This window comes from Oryx dammah, unplaced genomic scaffold (assembly GCF_014754425.2).
Source record: "Oryx dammah isolate SB20612 unplaced genomic scaffold, SCBI_Odam_1.1 HiC_scaffold_5, whole genome shotgun sequence".
Taxonomy (NCBI): domain Eukaryota; kingdom Metazoa; phylum Chordata; class Mammalia; order Artiodactyla; family Bovidae; genus Oryx; species Oryx dammah.
In genome coordinates, this window is record NW_024070189.1 from 88,162,690 (window position 1) to 88,182,203 (window position 19,514).

The following is a 19,514-nucleotide window of genomic DNA, read 5'->3' on the forward strand; positions in this document are numbered from 1 at the left end:
TTATGTTGCAAAGAGGCAACAGTTAAAATCACTTGATCTCAGCCAAAAGGCTGAGAAGCGACAACAGTTAAAATCACGTTTGCTCAGTGTCTAGAGCAATGCGAGAGAAAGCAGAAGCCGGGGAGAGGTGGGTGCCTTCTCAGTCTGTTTTCCAGATGCAGGGCACCCTGTGAAATTCTAGTCCCACCAATATGCTGTGCGTCTGATCATCTACTCGGGCACTCTGGGGGCCACAAACCGTTGTGACGGCGAAGATTTCTTTGCCCCTTGGACAAGGGCACCTTGGTGACAACTGTGGTGATGTGTCCTAACTCTAGGAAGACAAAAATGACAGTCATCAGCTGCAGATAAGGAGACTGGTTTATTCTGATGTCCCTGTGGGAATACCCACAGGTGCACGAGGGTGGGCAGGGGACTCTCTCCCCTAGTCGCACTGCCTTCCTTGACCTGGCTGGTGACTTGGAGAGGCACAGTGGTTACGGCGTTTGGTTGTGGTTCTGCATCTAAAAGGAGCTACATTCGATTGGCTGGTTTCATAAAGTCCTTCCAGGCCTCCAGGAGCAGGGCCGGCAGCTTCTGAAGGACTGAGGCCCAGGTTGCGTTCGTTAATTGCACTTGTTCAGTGTCGGTGGTGGGCCCTCTCCCTGACAGCTCGAGGTAACTTGGAACCAGCGTGGCCTGGGCAGGTAGGGTTGCCATGGCCAAAGGCCACCAAGGCTGCTGCTCATGGGCAGGGAGGTGGCTGGTGGAGTGCCCCCGCTCCAGCTTCTGCAGGGAGAAGGTGCTGGGGTTTGGTCCCAGAGTCCTGGGGTGGGGGGGGGCCAGGTGGCACACAAAGGGTTTCCATATGATGTTGGCAGGCATTAGGTGAAATTCAGAGGTTGTACACCCAGGGAGAGGTGCTCCCTGGGAGAGTCACCCTGTATTCATGGCAAAAAGGGGACATTTGTCTAGAGGGCAAGGGGAAGACTATAGGTAAAAAGCTTTTTCTTTTTCTCCTAGTAACATCTCACAGCAGTTGTATATGAAACTATAAAAATTCACTCTTTTATGTGACATGAAGGGGCCCCAAGAAATGTGGGATGCAGGCGCAGGCTTGGGAAACTGATGGATGAGCCCAGGGTCCTGGAGGAACGGCAGACAGAAGTGGCTAGGGGAGGACGTAGGGAGGACAGAAGCCAGGTGCTCGTACCGCTCAAAACCAGACCTGGGCCATGGTGGGAAGTGCTGCACGGCCATGGCCTTGCTGACTGGGCCCCAGAGCCTGTGGCCGAGCATGCTGGCTGGTCGGGAGACGGACCCAAAGTGGGCCAGCCTCCAGGCAGATGCAAGTGGTTTCCAAACAAAGTGGGTTTTCCTGGTTGCTCACAACACAGAGAATCACAGAGTTCAAATTCCATCTCCCTCATGATGTGACGGCTGAGGAGACTGGGGCCCAGAGAGGACCGGACTAATGGCTGCTGCCACCTTGGAACTGGAGAGAGGATGCAACCCTGACAGCCCAGAATCTGCTGGGCTAGAAAACACTGGTCCCTGTGCAGGAGATGTGGCGCGTAGCCGCAGCAGGCCCCCAGGGCGTGGCCGCAGAGAGGACAGGGCCGAGGGCTCTCAGTGGCACATCCGTGCGGTCATTTCTTTCTGTTAAGAACAAGCAGGACATCAGGAGTCACAAAGGTAAGTCGGAGTGCGTGGTCTCAAGGGGCCCACGGGCATCATTTAACACAAACCTTACTAAACAGGGCATAGACAGCATGTGCCTCAGGCCAGGCGGCAGGCTCTTTATGAGAAGGGTCACAGTTTCTGCCTCCAGAAAGAACTCTAAGCGTCAATGCAGGAGAAAGGACCACAGGATCAGGATACTAAGTGAAAAACCATGAGCGTATCATAAAACTGCCCACGACTATTTTCCATATTTGGTGAGATTCACATAAAATGAACTGTCCTCAACGGTGGACAACCCCTACCTCTACCTGGTTCCAGAACATTCCACTACCCCAGAGGGAAACCCCTTCCCTACTAGCCAGAGCCTACAAGAGAATATACAAACACGAAAAAACTATGTTGAGATGTTTTTAGAGATTTTTAAAAGTTGTCAAAGATAAGCCTTTTACAAAGACCCAAAGCAATGAAAGGAATCAGGAAAAAAGGTCACATGTAAAGCAAATTGGTGCCACCACTATGGAGAATACAGAGGTCCCATAGATTGATTCAGCCATCCTACTTCTGGGCATGTATCCAGAGAAAACTATAATTTGAAAAGATAAATGTACCCTAATGCTCACAGCAGCACTATTTACAATAACCAAAACATGGAAACAAGCTAAATGCCTACTGACAGAGGAGTGGAGAAAGGAGACGCAGCGCAGCTATACAGCAGACTGTTATTCAGCCATGAAAAAGAGTGAACTAATGCCATTTGCAACAACATGGATGGACTTGAAGGGCTTTATGCTTAGCAATGTGAGTCAGAGAAAGACAAACACGACGTGATGTCACTTCTAGGTGGAATCTAAAGTATGGCACAGATGAACTCATTTATGAAACAGAAACAGACTCAGACATAAGGGGGAAAAGAAATAGGGATAAATTAGGAGTTTGGGATTAACAGATACACACTACTATATATAAAATTGATAAACATTTAAGTCCTGCTATATAGCACTGCTGCTGCTAAGTCGCTTCAGTCGTGTCTGATTCTGTGCGACCCCATAGACGGCAGCGCACCAGGCTCCCCCGTCCCTGGGATTCTCCAGGCAAGAACATTGGAGTGGGTTGCCATTTCCTTCTCCAATGCATGAAAGTGAAAAGTGAAAGTGAAGTCACTCAGTCGTGTCCGACTCTTAGCGACCCCACGGACTGCAGCCTACCAGGCTCTTCCGTCCATGGGATTTTCCAGGCAAAAGTACTGGAGTGGGGTGCCATTGCCTTCTCCAGCTATACAGCACAGGGAACTATATTCAGTGTCCTGTGATAAACCATAATGGAAAAGATTATGAAAAAGAATACATGTATAACCGAGTCACAGTGCTGTACACCTGAAACCAACACAAGGTTGTAATCAAGTGTACTCAAATAAAAGGCCTCCCAAACAGGCCCACATGGAGCCCAGGGTCCTGCCAGGAAAGGTACAATTGGGGCGGGATATCCAGAGTGATGATCTTGTCTCCCAGGAACAGACCCGTATACTCAGGTACCACCCGGTCCCTGGAAGGTTGTGGCATTTCTGAGCTTGGGGAGATGTTCCCACTTCTTATAATGACACCCATGAACAGTGGCAGCAGCTGGTGGGCACTGGGAGAGCAACCACCTGTGCCCTCTGACCTTGCAGGTCCTGCTCAGAGCCATCTGGGTAACACAGTATGGCATACGGGCTCCATGTCACAGCCCACGGGATCTGACTCAGGCACCTGAAATCTCCCATTTCTGGGGACGTGGGGTAGTCAATACTGACCAATTCGGCAAATCCCCCCAGACAGAAAGTGGGTGAGTGGTTGCAGGGGCTGAGGTGGGGGTCACTGCTGATGTGGAGAAGACTGCTTTGAGGGTTGTGAAAGGTTCTGGAACTGGACTGAGGTGAGGGTTGCAGGACCCTGTGAATGTACTAAACACAACTGAATTGTTCGTTTTTACATCAGTGGTTTTACCACATGTAAAGTTTACCTCAATTAAAACCAGAAAAAGAAGTAGCTCCTTGTTCTCCTGCCGCTGCAGCAGGAGGGATGGGCACCCCCACAGAGAAGCGGGGGCAACTGCAGGCAGGCGCCTCTTTGGGCCACTGTAACGAAGGGACCCCATGCACCCCTTGCCTACCCGACGACGCTCCCCGCTCACCAGTGGCTCCAGCTCCTTGGTGTCGATAAGGCCGAACTCAGTGACAAAGTAGTAGAAGTGCTTGTAGCAGGTGTTGACGTGAGCCTCGGAGCCCAGCTGCGCAATGCGGTCGAAGTGGTGGATGTACACGTGCACGAACACGCGGAAGAGCCGAGACAGGATCTTCTTCACCACCTGCAGGAAGTTCTTGGGGAACGGCGTGCCTGCGGGGCGATGAGCATGGCTCAGCTTCCCTTCCCTTCCCTTCCCTCCAGGACCTGCGCCTCTCTGCCCCAGACAGCACCGGGGGGCAGGCAGGGGCAGTCCTGCAGGCCCAGACGTCCTGCCCTTCTCACCCTCCGCGTCTGCCCGGCAGTGGACCTGACATCCCGCTTCCGGGCGGCTCACAGGCTTCTGTGTCTATTTCTGGTTACATTTATTTTTTGGATAGGAACTGGGCGATGCATAAAAACCAATGTTCTGGACTTTGATGCTTTTCCCTTAATATATTTATGTCGTTCCATCTAAGTATGCTTCATGGTACTGCTTACATTTGAACATACACATCCTAACTTAATTGCATGCACATCCTAACTTAATTGCATACATACATACATGCACCTTGTTTTTCTATTACTGAAATACATTTTATTTCTATTTTTCAATTTTTAAAAAAATTTTTAAAATTGTGGTTAAGACTTGTCGACCCAGCTGGGGGTGGCCCTCTGGCGTCAGGCACATTCATGGGCTGCACCAACATGCCCCTCCCCACCTCGAGTGTCCTCCTCAGCCCAGGGGACAGATGCCATGCACTCACACCACATGACCAGCGCTACCGGGGGCTGCCCAGGAGCAGGATGGACAGGTCCTGCGTCCTTCACGAGAGGGGCTCCACCCAGCCTGTGGACAGCCAGCCTGTGGACAGCCACAACACTCTGGGATGCACTCACAGAAAATGGAATGGCAGCTGCTGGTAGGCAAGCAAATCTCCAAAGACATCCAAGTAGGTGCTCAGGATCTGTGTGCTCAGCAGCTCAAGGGGCGGTGTCAGCGGCCAGTCAGGGACAACTAGCCTGAGTGAGGGCTTCTCACGCCAGAGGCAGGTCCCAGGGTGTCGAGGCACGAGGCAAACGGGAAAGACCTTCCCCAAGACCGACCGTCATGCTCCTGGCCAGCTCCCTCCTGTGTGTATGCGTGTCCCATACTGCTGATGGCACTGGTGCTCCAGGCTGGGTGTCTGGGGATGTTCTTTTGCAGAAGGCTTGTTCAGCACCAGTGAGGCCTCTGGGTTTCCTGCCTCCATCCAACAGGAGAAAAGAGCTAAACAGAAGGAATGCTTGACTCTTTTTTAAACTAATTTAAAAAATTTTTGTGCTAGGGTTTCGTTGCTGAGCACAGGTTCTCTTGAGTTGTGTGTGCAGGCTTCTCATTGCGGTGGCTTCTCTTGTTGCAGAGCACAGGCTCTAAGTGCATGAGCTCAGTAGCTGAAGCCCACAGGCTTAGTTGCTCTGCCGCATGTAGGATGTTCCCAGACCAGGGATCGAACTCGTGTTTCCTACATTGGCAGGTGGATTCTTAACCATCAGGGAAGTCCAAGAATACTTGACTCCTGGGTAAAACCATGTTCACAGGACATCTGAGGCTCACCTGCCATCCGTGAAGACCCATGAAACTTGAGTGGTGGGACAGTGGCCTTGAGGGCATGAGGACCCCCCATAAGGGAAGGTCTCCTCAGCGTTGGGAGGTCAGAGGGAACCAGAGCCTATGGCAGGCAGAGGAAGGTAGCACAGCACATACCCAGCATCTGCCACACAGGATCCTGGGCCCAACTAGGCTAGGGCCCCACAGTGCCCCCTTTCCTGGGGGGGATGGGAGTCACTGAGGTCCTCCTGGGTCATCCCAGGTGGAGAGGGAGCAACAGCCCCATAGGAGAAGGGCCTGGACACAGGATCTTCTGGGACTGCACTGCCCACGCCTGCAAGATGCCCTCACATGGAGTCACAAACCTGGCCCACCACCCACTTCTGCAGGTAAGTTTTACTGGAACGCAGGCCTACTCCTCATGCACACTTTTTTACATGTCATCCATGATGGCTTTTGGGTTGTACGGCAGATCTGAGTATCCGAGGCAGCCCATCTGGTCCTTTATGGGAAAAGCGTGTGGACAGATCTCGGGTCTAAACTCTAGAGTAGCCAGGTGGCTTTGGGGCTAAGTGGATGCTCAGGCATGGAAGCACCAGCGTGGGGGGCAGGATGAACTTTTGGACCTGTGCTTTCTCTGTTTGGCCACAGATCTAGCCCTGAAGGGCACGGGAGGCGCCTGTTCTGAGCAGCACCGCAAACAAGCAAAGAGAACCACTTCAGTCCACTGGGGGTGGGGGTGCGGGTGGAACCAGGCTGAGGGGCGGAGCTGGCCCTGGGGTCTGTGGACAGGGCTGGAAGATACGGCCTGGGCCAGGCAGCTCCTACCCTCTGCTGGGCAGCTGGGTGACATCTGCCCAGTTCATTTCTCTTGCTCTTTTCCTGCTCTCCTTTCTGGTGTATGAGCACTGACTCGAGGCAGCTCTGAGTTCTAGGAAGTGGACCCTGCAGGGCCTCAGATGGTCCCAGCAAAGCCTTGACTCAGGATGACAGCAAGAAGGTGCAGACTTGGACCCAGGAACCTGACAGGGGACTGCCCAGGAATCTGTTTCGGGAAATTGATGAGTGTGGGATGGCCTTTTCCCAGGTGGGTCCCTGGAAGCCCCTTGCCTGAGTCAACGTGGTTCACTGTACGGACAGTGAGTGAGGCCTGGGGGTGAGAAACTCAATGAAGCACGCAGCATGCCAGCAGCCCAAAGCCAGGCCTGAGGCCTGCTCACCAGTCAGCCTACCAGGACTCCAAGCAGCCCCGGTGAACATGAGAATAACATCTGCTGTCTCCTGGGGCCGCTCAGTGGCTCAGGACAATTCTCTCCCAGTTCCTGAGGCCAGAGTCCACATGGTGCCGAGCTGGAGTCCAGCTGTGGGCAGAGCTGGGTCCTCCACAGGCTCCAGGGAAAACCCAGTCCCATCTTTTCTGGGCTTATGGTCCCTTCTTCCTCCCATCACCTCACCACCTTCTGCCTCCCTGGGCAACGAGTCTCCCTCTGCCCCCTCATTAGGACCTTGTGATGACATTTAGGGCTCACTCAGATAATCCAAAACTGTCTATCTCAAGATCCCTTAACTCTGTGTTTAGTCGCTCAGTTATCCCATGGAGTACAGCCTGCCAGGTTCCTCTGTCCATGGAATTCTCCAGGCAAGGATACTAGAGGAGATAGCTATTCCCTTCTCCCAGGGATTGAACCTGGGTCTCCTGCACTGCATGTAGATTCTTTTTTTTTTTTTGCATGTATATTCTTTAAAATCTGAGCCACCAGGGAAGCCTTTGCTTGAAGCAAAATGTGTCCCTTCACACACAGGAGCATCACTCAGTCATGAAAAGGAGAGAAGCCCTGACACTTTCTTTAAAATCTGAGCCACCAGGGAAGCCTTTGCTTGAAGCAAAATGTGTCCCTTCACACACAGGAGCATCACTCAGTCATGAAAAGGAGAGAAGCCCTGACACTCGCTACCACGCGGATGGACCCTGAGAACACAACGCTCAGTGTGAGAAGCAGACACAGGACACACAGGGTATGATTCCACCAATGGGAAACGTTCAGAATAGGCAAAGCCACAGACACAGACAGTGGGTTCCTGGTGGTCAGGGGCTGGGGAGGTGGTGCGGGTGACTGCTGAAGGGGATGGGGCTTCTTTTAGGGTGATGGACTTTTTTTCCTTGGCTGTGCAGGGTCTTCACTGCTGCATGTGGGCTTTCTCCAGCTGCAGTGTGCAGGCTTCTCTTGTTGCAGAATATGGGCTCTAGAGTACAGACTCAGTAGTTGTGGGGCACAGGCTTAGCTGCCCCTCAGCATGTGGGATCTTCCCAGACCAGGGATGGAACCCGTGTCCCCTGCCTTGGCAGGCGGATTCTTAACCACTGGGCCAGGGAAGCCTCCAGGGAGATGGATTTAGGTAGAGCTGATAGCTGCACGACACTGTGAATGTACTATAACACCACTGAACTGCATTTTTTAAATTTGCCTTACCATGTAGCATGTGAGGTCTTAGTTCCCCAACTGTGCCCCATGAAGCAGAAGCACGGAGTCCCAACCACTGGACCACCAGGGAAGCCCCTGAACCATGTACTTTAAATGGGTGGATGTAGTGGTGTGTGGACTCCATCCCAATAAAGTTGACCCTAAAAGAACACAAAAGCGCAGAGACTCACCGACGTTGGTAGGGAAGATGTCCTCATTGTTGATCTGCACCTCAATCCAGTCCATGAGCAGGTCCATGTAGCGGGGGGCTGACAGTGCCGTGGGCCGCCGGAACTTGTGCTCGTCCTGCCAACGGTACTCATACTTGGGGCCGCCCGACATGATGGGGCAGGAGCGCTCGGTGCAGCCGTCACTGATGGTGCCGTAGATGAGGTTGACGCGGTTGAAGAAGTCCACCACGTGCACGGCCACCCAGTCGTTGAGCTCCTCGCCTGCGGGCAGCTGCACCGCCAGCTTCAGGTCCAACCCTGCATTCAGCGAGGCCTGCGCCTTCTTGTGCAGCTCGAAGCGCTGGGTGCCTGGCTCAAACTTGCGCTTGGGCCGGAAGGTCTTGTCCTTGTTGAAGACCTGCTTTAGGAAGGGGTTGGACATCCTGGCCGCGTTCTCGGGACGCCCCCCACGAGGTTTCTGAGAGGAGGGCCGGGCAGGACGCTCACGACAGGAAGGTCACAGGGCCCCAGGGCTCCCTCAGACCTGGAACACACAAAAAGGAAACATCGTGACCCTTCTTGAAACCCTGTTCTAGAAGCACCAGCGGGTGGACTGGGGACCCTCCTGGGACTTGTGGTTTTGAGTTTCAACAAAAGGGCACACAGAACTGCCCCAGCACATCCCCTCTATGCCCAGAGGCTTTTGGTAAAGAGAAAGTTGCTGGCCCCACATGCCAACTGAGGGTGGGCCCCTCAGGCTAGGTGGCAGCCTCTGTGAAGAGATGTCCATAGCCAGGGATCTGTGAATGAATCTTATCTGGAAAGAGAGTCTTTGCAGACTGATTAAGGATCTTGGGTTGCCCTATTCCTGGACTATCCGGGCACCCCAAATCCAGTGATGAGTTTGTAAGAGGCCGTGTGATGATGGACACAGAGATGGAGACTCCAAGGACCAGTGGCACTGGTGGAGCTGGGAGGGAGCCCCAGGAGGAACTAGCTCTGCCCACAGCCTGACCGTGGGGCTTCTGGGCTCCAGGGCTGGAAGGGCGTTGACTCCTGCTGCCTCTCCTCCTCTCTGTGGCTCGTGTCACAGTCTCGTCTCTGGACCAGGGCCCTCCATAACGCCATGGGCCCTCAGCTCTCTAGCCTAACATCTGCACAGCTCCACGTCCAAGGGGCAGACAGGAATCTGGGGGACACTACCCACCCGGATGTACCACCTAAGTAAAGATGCCTCCACGAGTGGTCTGGTCTTGTGACAGATGCTGCTCACTTTGGGGACGAGGCCCCAGTGTAGGGGCTGCACTGCCACGGCCCTGCTCTGATGAACAGGCCCCTCCCAAGCCTCTGTTCTGTATTGTCTTCCCTGTCACATTGGGAGTAACAGACCCCACCGCAGGGGGTGTGAAAGGGTGAAATCAAGCACAAGGAGCCTGGGTCTGGCTCATACTTGGGACCAGTCACGCGCTGCTCCTTCACCATCACCACTCCAATGGCCACAATGGCCCACCGCCCCTTGTCTCCGTCTCTGGCTGGGGTAGATACGCTTTCCTGGGAGTGGACCTGGTCAGGACTGGGTTGGGTGGAGGTATCCTGGGAGCTCACCCAGGAGCAGCAGCAGAGGGGGAAGTGGGCCCAGGTTGGGGGAAGCGGAAGCACTGCCCAGGCTGGGCTCCAGCACACACAGCCCTGCCCTCCCGGTGAGATGAAAACCACTTGTAATGTTGTAATATACACGTAATGTTGTAATATACACGTAATGTTGTAATAAACACCTCTGGAGTCAGTTTCTTGGTCCTGGGACCTTGACCCTCCAGATCAAGCATGCCGTGCAGCAAATTGCGACAAACCGAGGGGCTTCGAACAGCCTACGTTCACAATCAGAAACTTCTGGACATTCCATGTCTGAAAGGACCTCGCGTGTCCTTGCACAGGGATCCCGTCACCCCCAGGGGACAATGTCATGCCACTAGGCTGACCTCAGTGATGGAGAAGCTGTGCTGGGGGATGGGCCTGAGTCAGGCAGGTCTGGTCACCTCAGCCCAGTTCACACATGTCTGCACCCATGTCCATGCTCCAGATGGGGCGACCAGGAAGGGAAGGACCTCAGCAGGCAGTTAGTAAGCGCTGAGTCACGACCCACCACATCCGGGAGCCCAGCATCTCCTGCAGGCTCGGCTCTTCTACACGTCGGCAGGTCGGAAATCAGACTGATCCCCATTGGCTCAGTGGCCGCCTTGAACCTCTGGGTTAATTCCAGAGGCTGGACAGATAATGTGAAGGGCACACACCAGTGTTCTAGCCAGGGTGTCCTGCCTGTAGAGCCAGGAATAATTCTGACTCTTGAGTTATGAGAAACTAACAAGAAAGAGGTTGCTCTGGTCTCAAGTGAGAAGGACGGCGGTAAGCTGGGCCCTCAGAGTACTTCTTCTGGAGCATGGAGTGTGGAGGGCGGGGTCCAAAGGAGGGGTCCAGCACCTCTCCCCTTGGGGCAGGCACAACCCTGACCCTACCTCCTTCCCCCTTCCGTGTCCTCCGCATGTCCACAGGGCCTGCTGACAGAGGCAGAGGCAGAGAGACGGGAGATGCTGCTCTGCTGACTGGGAGGATGGGGGGGCTGCAAGCCAGGGATGCGGCGCCTCTAGAAGCTGGAAAAGGCCGGAGCCGAAGCTCCCCCGGAGCCTCCGGAGGGACCGGCCCTGCCCACACCTGGATTTTAGCCCTGAGAGGCCTGAGCTGGACTCACCCTCTCGAACTGTAAGAGGATAATCTGTGTGGTTTGGGCTACAAAGTCTGTGGTGATTTGTTACAGCAGCCATTGGAAACTCAGACAGAGGCTACACAGAACATCTGAAGGAACACCAGGGAGGGTAACTCACAGCTGACACAACTGGGTCACTTGGGCCCTGGTTACACGCAGGCTGGGGACCATCCGTCCTCCCCACTGGTAGGTGAAGCCTGCTCATTCTTCTGGGCCCCACTTGACACTGTGGGTACTGGAAGGTTGATTCAAGGCAGCATGAACTATGCAAAACACAGAGGCTGAGCATCCAGGGATGGAGCCAGATGTAGGGAGCCCAGGGAGGAGGGGAGGGACCTGCCGCCCCCACGAGGACAGTGTAATCAAACAGGACAGTCAACAGGAGCCCTCCCGCGCTGCTGGGGTAATGTAAAATGGGGTGGCTGCTGAGGAAAAGAGCCCAGCAGTTTAGAACTGCAGTTACCGTCTCACCAGCAGCTCTCTCCTAAGTGTCCATCCAAGTGATAACACTTGTGGACGACACATGTCCACACAAAACCTTGTACGAAGTGTGTCCAGCAGCATGATTCCTAACAGCCAAAAGGTGGAGACACCCAAATGCCCAGTAGTGGGTGAGCTGATCCACACACGGAAGCATCACTCAGCCATGGAAGGGAGAGAAGCCCTGACACTCGCTACCACATGGACAGACCCTGAGGACACGGTGCTCAGTGAGAGAGGCAGACACAGAAGGACACACAGGTGTGACTCCGCTGATGGGAAACGTGCAGAGCAGACCGATCCGCAGACACAGGGAGTGGGTTCCTGGTGGTCAGGGGCTGGGGCAAGGGATGGGGTGACTGCTGACGGGAACAAGGTTTCTTCCTAGGTGACAGAATGTTCTGGAACTGGAGAGAGGTGGTGTTGCAGACAATGTGAATGGACTGAAAACAGTGGACTGCACACATGAAAGGCAGAGAGTCTGCTACATCAGTGAGAGCCAGGAAAGCTGTTATTTTTAAAGTAGGGTGAGGAGACAGAGCAAGAGTGGGCTGAAGTGCTGCTCTGGGAACCACAAAGAACAGGCCATTTCCCTCTGGGTTCAAGCTGGGGCCAGAACTGCCTGTAAAATCTGCTTACCGTGCGAGGTGACAGCACAAACTCAGAAGACCACACGGGTGAAAGGCGCAGGCACTGACGTGTGACAGAGGGGACGTGCGCGGACAGGCCCCCTGGCGACGGGGCAGGAAGCCACCTGTGCTCTGGCACGAGGAGGCCCGTCCAGAGACCAGAAGAGCTGGCCCTGAGGCCCCAGCCACCAGCATCACTTCCCGCCACCTTGGTTAACGCCCAGTGAGGCAGTCACGGTAACCCATGGAGCAAAGCAGAACCCTGCTCTAGAGCTGGGAAGACTGAGGCCCGGACTTGCCTCTGCTGACACTGGGGCCACCCTGGGCACTATGGGGGTGAGCAGCAGCCCTGCCCCCTCATGTGAGGAGCATCCCCCGTTGTGACGACCACAGATGTCCCCAGATGTGATCCAGTATCCCCTGAAGGCAGGAGCATCTCAGGTGAGAAACACTGGGCTAGAAGATGGTGACTCAGTACTAACCATTAACTACTAGTGGTCACCATTAACTACTACCCAGTTAATGAGTAAATCACTGTTAGGCTGCACAGTTGGTAGCAGAAGGAGTCAGTGTCTGCACCCTGGACCGTGGGGATGAAACTGTGGTCCCTTCTGCCTGGCCACCCACCTCCACTGCCCCACCCTCCACTCTTCATCCCAAATCCAGGGCCAAGTCCCTCCTAGCTGGGGCTGCTCCCGCACCAGGCACCTCTGCCGCACCTGCAGTCTGGTGTAGGTGCCTCCGGTTCTGACCCTCCCTGGTTCTGGAGGTATGGTAAAGACCTGTGCCTAGGGCCTGGAGAGCAGGAAGAGGTGCCTCCAAAAAGGGAGGGCAGCCACAAAGAGCCCAGCTGCCGTTTTTCTCCCAATGTGGATGATCTGAGACCCCCAGGAGGCCCCGGTTAAGAGGCCACCTGCCCTGACCCTCTGTTGCAGAGACTAGTCGCATCCCTTGTGCTGGGCAGCAGGGACTCTTCTGTATGAGGGCACTTGTGCTGGATGTGGCAGGTGGGGGCCCTGCACCTCCACCTGCCCCCCGACCATGACCGCTAACTGCCGAGGGGCCGTGCACCCGCCCAGGTGGTTCATCTGTAAACCAAGCAGCTCTCAGGGCCACTCCAAGAGCAGGTCAAGGGACAGTCCTCCTGTGTGGACTGACCAGCAATCCAAGCTGCCCTCCCCTGCACCTACCGCCTGCCAGCAATTTCTCACCCACGACCCACTTTAGCCTCCAAACACCCTTCTGCCTGGGCTGAATGCAGCCTCACTTTGGCCATGAGAAGACAAAGCAGGGTGCTATCCCTCATCCAGCCAGAGTGGGGTTGGCCTGGGCTGGCCCCTGAGCCCCCACAGCGGCCTCTGTGCACCCAGGTGTCCAGGCTCTTTATCTGCCCTATAGCCGGCCTTCTCACCCTCACAGAGAACCACAACACCAAGAAAAATGCAACCTGCCCACACCCCGCTGCTACCTTCTATTGACTTTGGGGTCTCTGGGGCCACGTGACCTGTCAGACAGGCACAGGCTGTGGGGTGGTGAGAAATGGGCAGGGACTCCACTGACCCGGGCGACCCCACAGCTCTATCTACAGCCCGTCAAGCCACGGAGCAGACCCGCACCAGGATGGTTCTAGAAGATGGGGCAGGGTGATGAAGCAGGCTTATAAGGTTCCTGTCTACCTTTCTGTCTCCTGAGAAAGTGGGAGGGTTTTTTTTTAAGTGGAAGCAATGATTTTTGAAAAACTTCCTGGATGGACAGAGTTCCCATCAAAACCAAACAGCACTTTCTATAAAAAACACACTCCCTTGGGCTCCTATGACCAAGGAGTGGGCAGCCACTAGAAAGTGCCTTTTCCTTGAGAAGCACCCGGGGGTCACTGCAGCAACCTCCCGCCACCAAAATCCCAGGTACCGTTTCTGGGGATCCCGGGTTTCTGCCCCCTCTTAGAAGACCTCCAAGGGCAGCAAAGGTAAAACCAGGAGAGGCTTCTCGGAAGCCAGCACAAGGGGCTCCCCTGGGTCTTCCCGCACACTAGATGAATGTGGCACTTACAAACTCCAAGAGTGACAAAGGTTAAAATGACAAAATTCCCCTGCCCCAGCACACACCCACCCACCCCTGTTCCTTTTCTAAAAACAAAACACAGTTCCTGTTGGCAACCCTCAGCCCCGTCGCCACTTCCTTCCGGTGCCTCCACATCCTGCCTGGCTGATGACATTTGCCACTGTTGTGTGTAAACCCTGCCCCTGGCCCAGCAGCCTTTGTGGCTGGCTAGAAGATGCTCACAGCCCAGGATCTGTCCTGTTAAAGATGGTTGCGCCTCAGGGCTGTCTCCCATCGTCTAAATGTTTGTGTTTAAGTACTGAGACTGCTCCCGGGGTGGGGAGGCTGCCTGCATCCTGAAGGACACAACAAAGGCCAGGTGCTTTAGACGGGCTCGCTATAGTCCAGCCCTCCTAGTAATCCTTTTTTTTCCCCACAAAAGCCAACTGATATATAATTCACATTACTATAAACTTACACAATTCAATGGATTTTAGTAAAATCATGAAGTGTGCAACCATCACCACTACCTAATTCCAGAACATTCTTATCACCCCACAAAGAAACCCCATGCCCATCAGCAGTTATCTCCTATCGCCCTTTTATAAGCAGAATCACATCCCCCCTCAAAAGATGTGCTGAAGTCTTAACAGGTGAGGTGACCCATGCGGAAGCAGGACCACTGCAGACGTACTGAAGTTGAGGTCATCGTGTCCTACAAGAACAGGGGGGTCTGGACACAGACACACACAGCCATGTGACGGAGGCAGAGATCGGGTGATGCGCCTACAAGCCCTCCAAGCCAAGGGATGACCAGGATCACTGGCCTCGCAGGAAGCTGGGGGCGAGGCAGCAAGGACCCTTCCTGGTGCCTCTGAGAGCCCTGAGCCCATAGCAGATAAGAGATGGCCTGGGATCTAAGCCCAGTTGTCCCCACCTCTACTGTCCTCTGCTCTACCAAGACAAAGGGGCTGCCAGGTGTCCACAGCCCAGTGCCATGATTCTCCTTTGAAGCTCCTCCCTCTGTCTCAGTTCCCCGCGGGGGCAAACACAGATTTTCTGTTCAACAAAACGGTGTTGGGGGTCGGGGGACAGAAAGGAGAGAAATGCAGGAGAGGTCATGGGTGGTGTGTCCATGAAGGAGTCACACTTCTTCCTTCTGAGGACTTGTTCCAAAGCTGCAGAAGCCTTCACTGCGTGGTTGACTGACTGGAGAACTGAGTGTCAGAAAGGGAATACACAAGAAACCATGCCTCCAAACTTCCATCCACCACAAGCCCCACCTTTTCTGGCTGCCCAAACTTCCTCTCAACATCAGGGTCCTCGTGACTTGCCTGTGCACTGACCCCAGTCTGTGGGGAGGGTATCCACCAGGCACCACACTCTCTCCAGGCATTGGGAGAACTCCCTCCATGCTCAGCTACAGCCATGGGTCTCAAATGCAGTGACCCTGCCCCCCAGGGACCACAGGGGAATGGGGCACTCCTGGCACTGAATGGATGGGGCCAGGGATATTGCTCCACACCCCACAGAGAGTGCCCAGGATGGGCCCCCATGGAAAGCAGCCCAGCCCTGGATGTATTATTTGGGACTCAGCAGCCACAGGAACGACCATCTCCTTCCCAGAACCTGGTTTCTGAAGTCAGATTCCCCTTTTTGGCTTAAGCAGCCTGAACCTCGCAATTCCAGGAAGTCAGGAGCTCACCAGCTGGGGCATGTCCAGAAGTTCCCCGAGTAAAAACCCAAGTTCCAAGTCAGCTGCTTGGGGAATTTCTGTTCACCCTCCACTTCAGGAAGCCCTGGAGGTGGGAGAGCAGCTCCCGGAATGACGGTTAATGGCTGACTCGCCCATGGACTTGGCTGGCTTGGGAGCATCATTACATATGAAGCAGACTGCCTTAACCTTGTTAGGAATACGCATCATCTTGAGCCCACGAACTGAAATGGTACTTCCAAGAACCCTCTTTGGGACTGAAACAACCACTTCTACTTTTGTTGAGAGAGAGGCACACCTAGAACTCAGCTTGTCACAGCTATGTGGGGCACCTGGTGGCTAAACACCATGGTCCAGATTTGAGAGATGATAGACATACTTTCTCCTTTAGATGGTTCAAAACAAAAGTATACTATCAAGCCTCAAAAAGATAGGAGGAACTGTAAATGTGCATCATTAAGTGAAAGAAGCCCATGTAAGAAGGTAACATCGTGATTCCCACTCTATGATGTTCTGGAGAAGGCAGAGCTGAGCTCTGGGGACAGAAGAAGGATCAGTGGTTGTGGGGGGCCATTGTGGAGGTGGGGAGTTTACAGGGGAGATGAGAAGTGGAGCACAGAGGATTTTTAGGGATGTGAAACTACTCTGTGTGAAAAAATGATGGGTACGTGTCAGTGCACATCTGTCCAAACCCAGAGAGCATGCACCACTGAGCGTGAACCCACCAAATGTACTCTGGATGCTGGCTGACAGGGATGTGTCAGTGGAGGTTCATCCTGGTGACAAATGTCCTGCTCTGGTGGGAGATGCTGATAACTGGGGAGGCAATGCACACGTGGGGGCAGGGAGCATACAGGAATTCCCTGTACCTTCCGCTCAATTATGCAGTAAGCTTAAACCTGCTCTAGAAAACTTAAGTTTATTAAAAAAAAAAAAATTACTGGGGCTTCCCAGGTGGCTTGGGCTTTCCTGGTGGCTCAGTGGTAAAGAATCTGCCTGCCAATGAAGGAGCAACTAAGCCCAGAAGTGACAAGAACTGAGACCACATGCTGCAACCGCTGAAGCCCATGCACCTAGAGCCTGTGCTCCGCAACAAGAGAAGCCACAGCAATGAGAGGATCACACGCCACAGTGAAGAGTGGCCCCCACTCACGGCAACTAGAGCAAAGTCCAAGCAGCAACAAAGGCCCAGAACAACCAAAAAATAAATAAATAAAAGTAAAAACAATTAAAAAACATATAGCTAACACAAATTTATCAGTTACAACACACCAGGCATTTGGCTAAATCCTGTGAATTCCTCACCCCATTTAAGAAATGACTAAAGCCACAGATAGGAAGCAGAAAATGATGAATCCTAAGAAAGAAGGCATAAATAAAGAACACATCTAGACATCCTGGCATAAAGAACAAATGCCATGGGATTTCCTTGGTGGTCCAGTGGCTAACACTCTGTGCTCTCAATGCAAGGAAACCTGGTCAGGGAACTAGATCCTAAATGCAGAAACTAAGAGTTCATATGCTACAAATAAAAAAGATCCTGCTTGCTGCACCTAAGACCTGATGCAGTCAAATAAATATTTTTTTAAAAATGCCTTGGAAGACACTGAAATACATGCTGCATGTGTAATTTTTAACTTTTTGGTAGCCACATTAAAAAGTAACAAAAAGAAAAGAAACAAGTGACTAACATCTAACCAGTATAGAAAATACTAAGGAACTATTTTACACACCTCCTACCCCACCCCCGCCTTAACGCTCCAAGTCTCCAGAGACTGCTGTGTATTTTACACGAAGGGTACATCCAATTTTGGAATAACCACGTTCAAGTGATCACTAGCCATGAATGGCCAGTGGCTACTGCACAGGACAGCTCAGCTCTGAAGGGTTATAAAAGGGGGAACCACCCCTGTCGCCATCAGGACAGAAGCAGTGGGACAGATGCTATTTGAGGTGGGACTCTGGGGAGGGGAGAGGCTGTGGACTGGAGCAGGCTGAGGTTCCCCGTAAACAAACAAAGGGCGCCTTCGGAAGGGAGAGGAGAAACAGTGCCCCAGGGTGCGGGCAGGCAGGGTGGGGCAGCCAAGACTTCCACTTGCTTCATTCCATAATCAGTACAACAGACACTGACAGGCTACCATGAACTTGGGGCGGGGTGGGAGGTGGATGGGCACTCAGGGCTTTGGGAGGCTGCAGCACCCTATCCTGACATTGGCCAGGGCCAGGATTCTTGGCATCACTCATCATTCTTGGCTGAGTCTGTAAAATGGGCTCATAAGAGTCCCTGAACTTTATGTTGGGTGGAGGGAGGAATGAAGAAGTGGCTAGCAAAGACCACATGTAACAGAAGCAAGTCGAAGATCACAAAGTGCAGACAGGCAGTGGGGTGAAATATGCAAAATGCTTGTGTATCACACGCCAAAATGTATCCAAGTGTATCTCTGAATGAATGCAGTTGATTGGGCGTCAACCGAGACTCTATAAAAAGGTTAAAAAAAAAAAAAAAAAGATGCAAGGGGTAGAAAGCACCTGCAGATAAAGAATGGAAGACTTTTACTCCAAAATGAGCAGTGGCTCTCTGGGTGGGAGCATCACTGGCTATTTATTTGCTACTCTGACTCTCTGTATTTTCCAGTCAACCTCCGGCTTCCCTTTTCAGTGACATTTAGTAAAGTACATAATCATTTAAAGCAAATGCAAGCCCTTCAGTCAGTGAAGAGATGAAGCAGGGGGGTTAGCTGGTGGGCAGTGCCCACTGCTCAGGGGCTGTGGGGACCAGGAAGACTGCTTTCAGAGGGCGGGGGTCACAGTGCGCTGGGGGCCTAAAATCTTGTGGACTTTCCATCCAAACCAGGAGGTGGGGTCCTGGTTATTGATACCAGAAGGGGGTGGCCCTGGTAACCACTACTGCTACTGCTAAGTCGCTTCAGTAGTGTCCGACTATGTGCGACCCCATAGATGGCAGCCCACCAGGCTCCCCCGTCCCTAGGACTCTCCAGGCAAAAACACTGGAGTGGGTTGCATTTTCTTCTCCACTGGTAACCACTAATTCCACCAAGGGGCCGCCACCGGCTCCCGCCCCTCCACCACCGTCCATCCCTCTGAGAGACCCGGCCTTCCCGCCGTCGCTCCCCTGAGGGATCCGGGCTCCTCGCCGTCTCCCCTCTGAGGAACCCGGCCTCGCCGCCTTCGCCCTCCTGAGGGACCTGGCCTCCTTTCTACTCGCGGTCGCCCCTCTGAGGGGCCCGACCTCCCTGCCGGGCGCGCTGGCCTCTCTGAGGACTCACCTGCCACCTGCCTCCTGCTGCCGGAAGAGTTGGGTCAAGTTCGCCGCTGGACCCAGTTCCCGGGCCGCTGGCCAGTCCGGTCTAGTTGCCAGGCCCGGAGTAATTTCGCACACGACCGCCCCGCCCCTCACCGGATATACTTCCGCTTCAGGGCAAGGCCTCCCCGGAAACGAGAGCCGGGGAGGCCTCCGGGCGGAACTTGCTGTGTGCCGGGAGCAAGAGACGCGGCCTCGAACCGGGAGGCCCGCCTGGAAGGAGGAGCTTTGCGATGGCTGTGGGCGCATGCGTGAGGCCCGGACGGGGGGAGGGACCAACAAAGGGGTGGAGCTTCCTCTTGGAGTGGCCGCTCCTGGGCGGGGCCTGAAAGAGGAACCTGCGCCCTCTATTGCCCGTTACAGGGGCTAGGCCTACGCCGCGGGCGGGGCAGGGTCGTGGCCCTCCCGAGAGGGCGCCGTTGGTTGGTGCGCGGCGGAGGGGCGTGGCACGGGGGGGCCGTTGGTTGGTGCACGGCGGACGAGGG

At 54.0% G+C, this 19,514-nt stretch overlaps 1 protein-coding gene across 2 annotated transcripts; it reads right to left on the reverse strand.

Annotated features, from left to right (window-relative positions):
• Window positions 1-342: 342 nt before the first annotated feature.
• Window positions 343-19,229, reverse strand: MOB3A (MOB kinase activator 3A). 2 transcript variants are annotated; one of them, XM_040241843.1, is made up of 4 exons: window positions 18,995-19,229; window positions 8,105-8,627; window positions 3,832-4,034; window positions 343-1,638 (listed from the first exon to the last, which is right to left on the reverse strand). In XM_040241843.1, exons 2-4 carry the CDS (start codon window positions 8,523-8,525, stop codon window positions 1,609-1,611), a joined length of 654 nt encoding a protein of 217 aa, XP_040097777.1. In that variant the 5' UTR covers window positions 8,526-8,627; window positions 18,995-19,229; the 3' UTR covers window positions 343-1,608. The 2 variants fall into 2 exon arrangements, with proteins under 2 accessions (XP_040097777.1, XP_040097778.1); XM_040241844.1 differs by lacking the exon at window positions 18,995-19,229 and adding an exon at window positions 13,862-14,032.
• Between the last annotated feature and the right edge of the window lie 285 nt (window positions 19,230-19,514).

What these genes read in the sequence shown, in the direction of transcription:
- MOB3A (XM_040241843.1), bottom strand. Translation starts at nt 8,525, where the DNA reads ATGTCCAACCCCTTCCTAAAGCAGGTCTTCAACAAGGACAAGACCTTC. An exon ending in CATCTTCCCTACCAACGTCG is followed by an intron (nt 4,035 to 8,104) that starts GTGAGTCTCTGC and finishes ATCGCCCCGCAG; the next exon opens with GCACGCCGTTCCCCAAGAAC. An exon ending in CCAAGGAGCTGGAGCCACTG is followed by an intron (nt 1,639 to 3,831) that starts GTGAGCGGGGAG and finishes TGTTCTTAACAG; the next exon opens with AAAGAAATGACCGCACGGAT.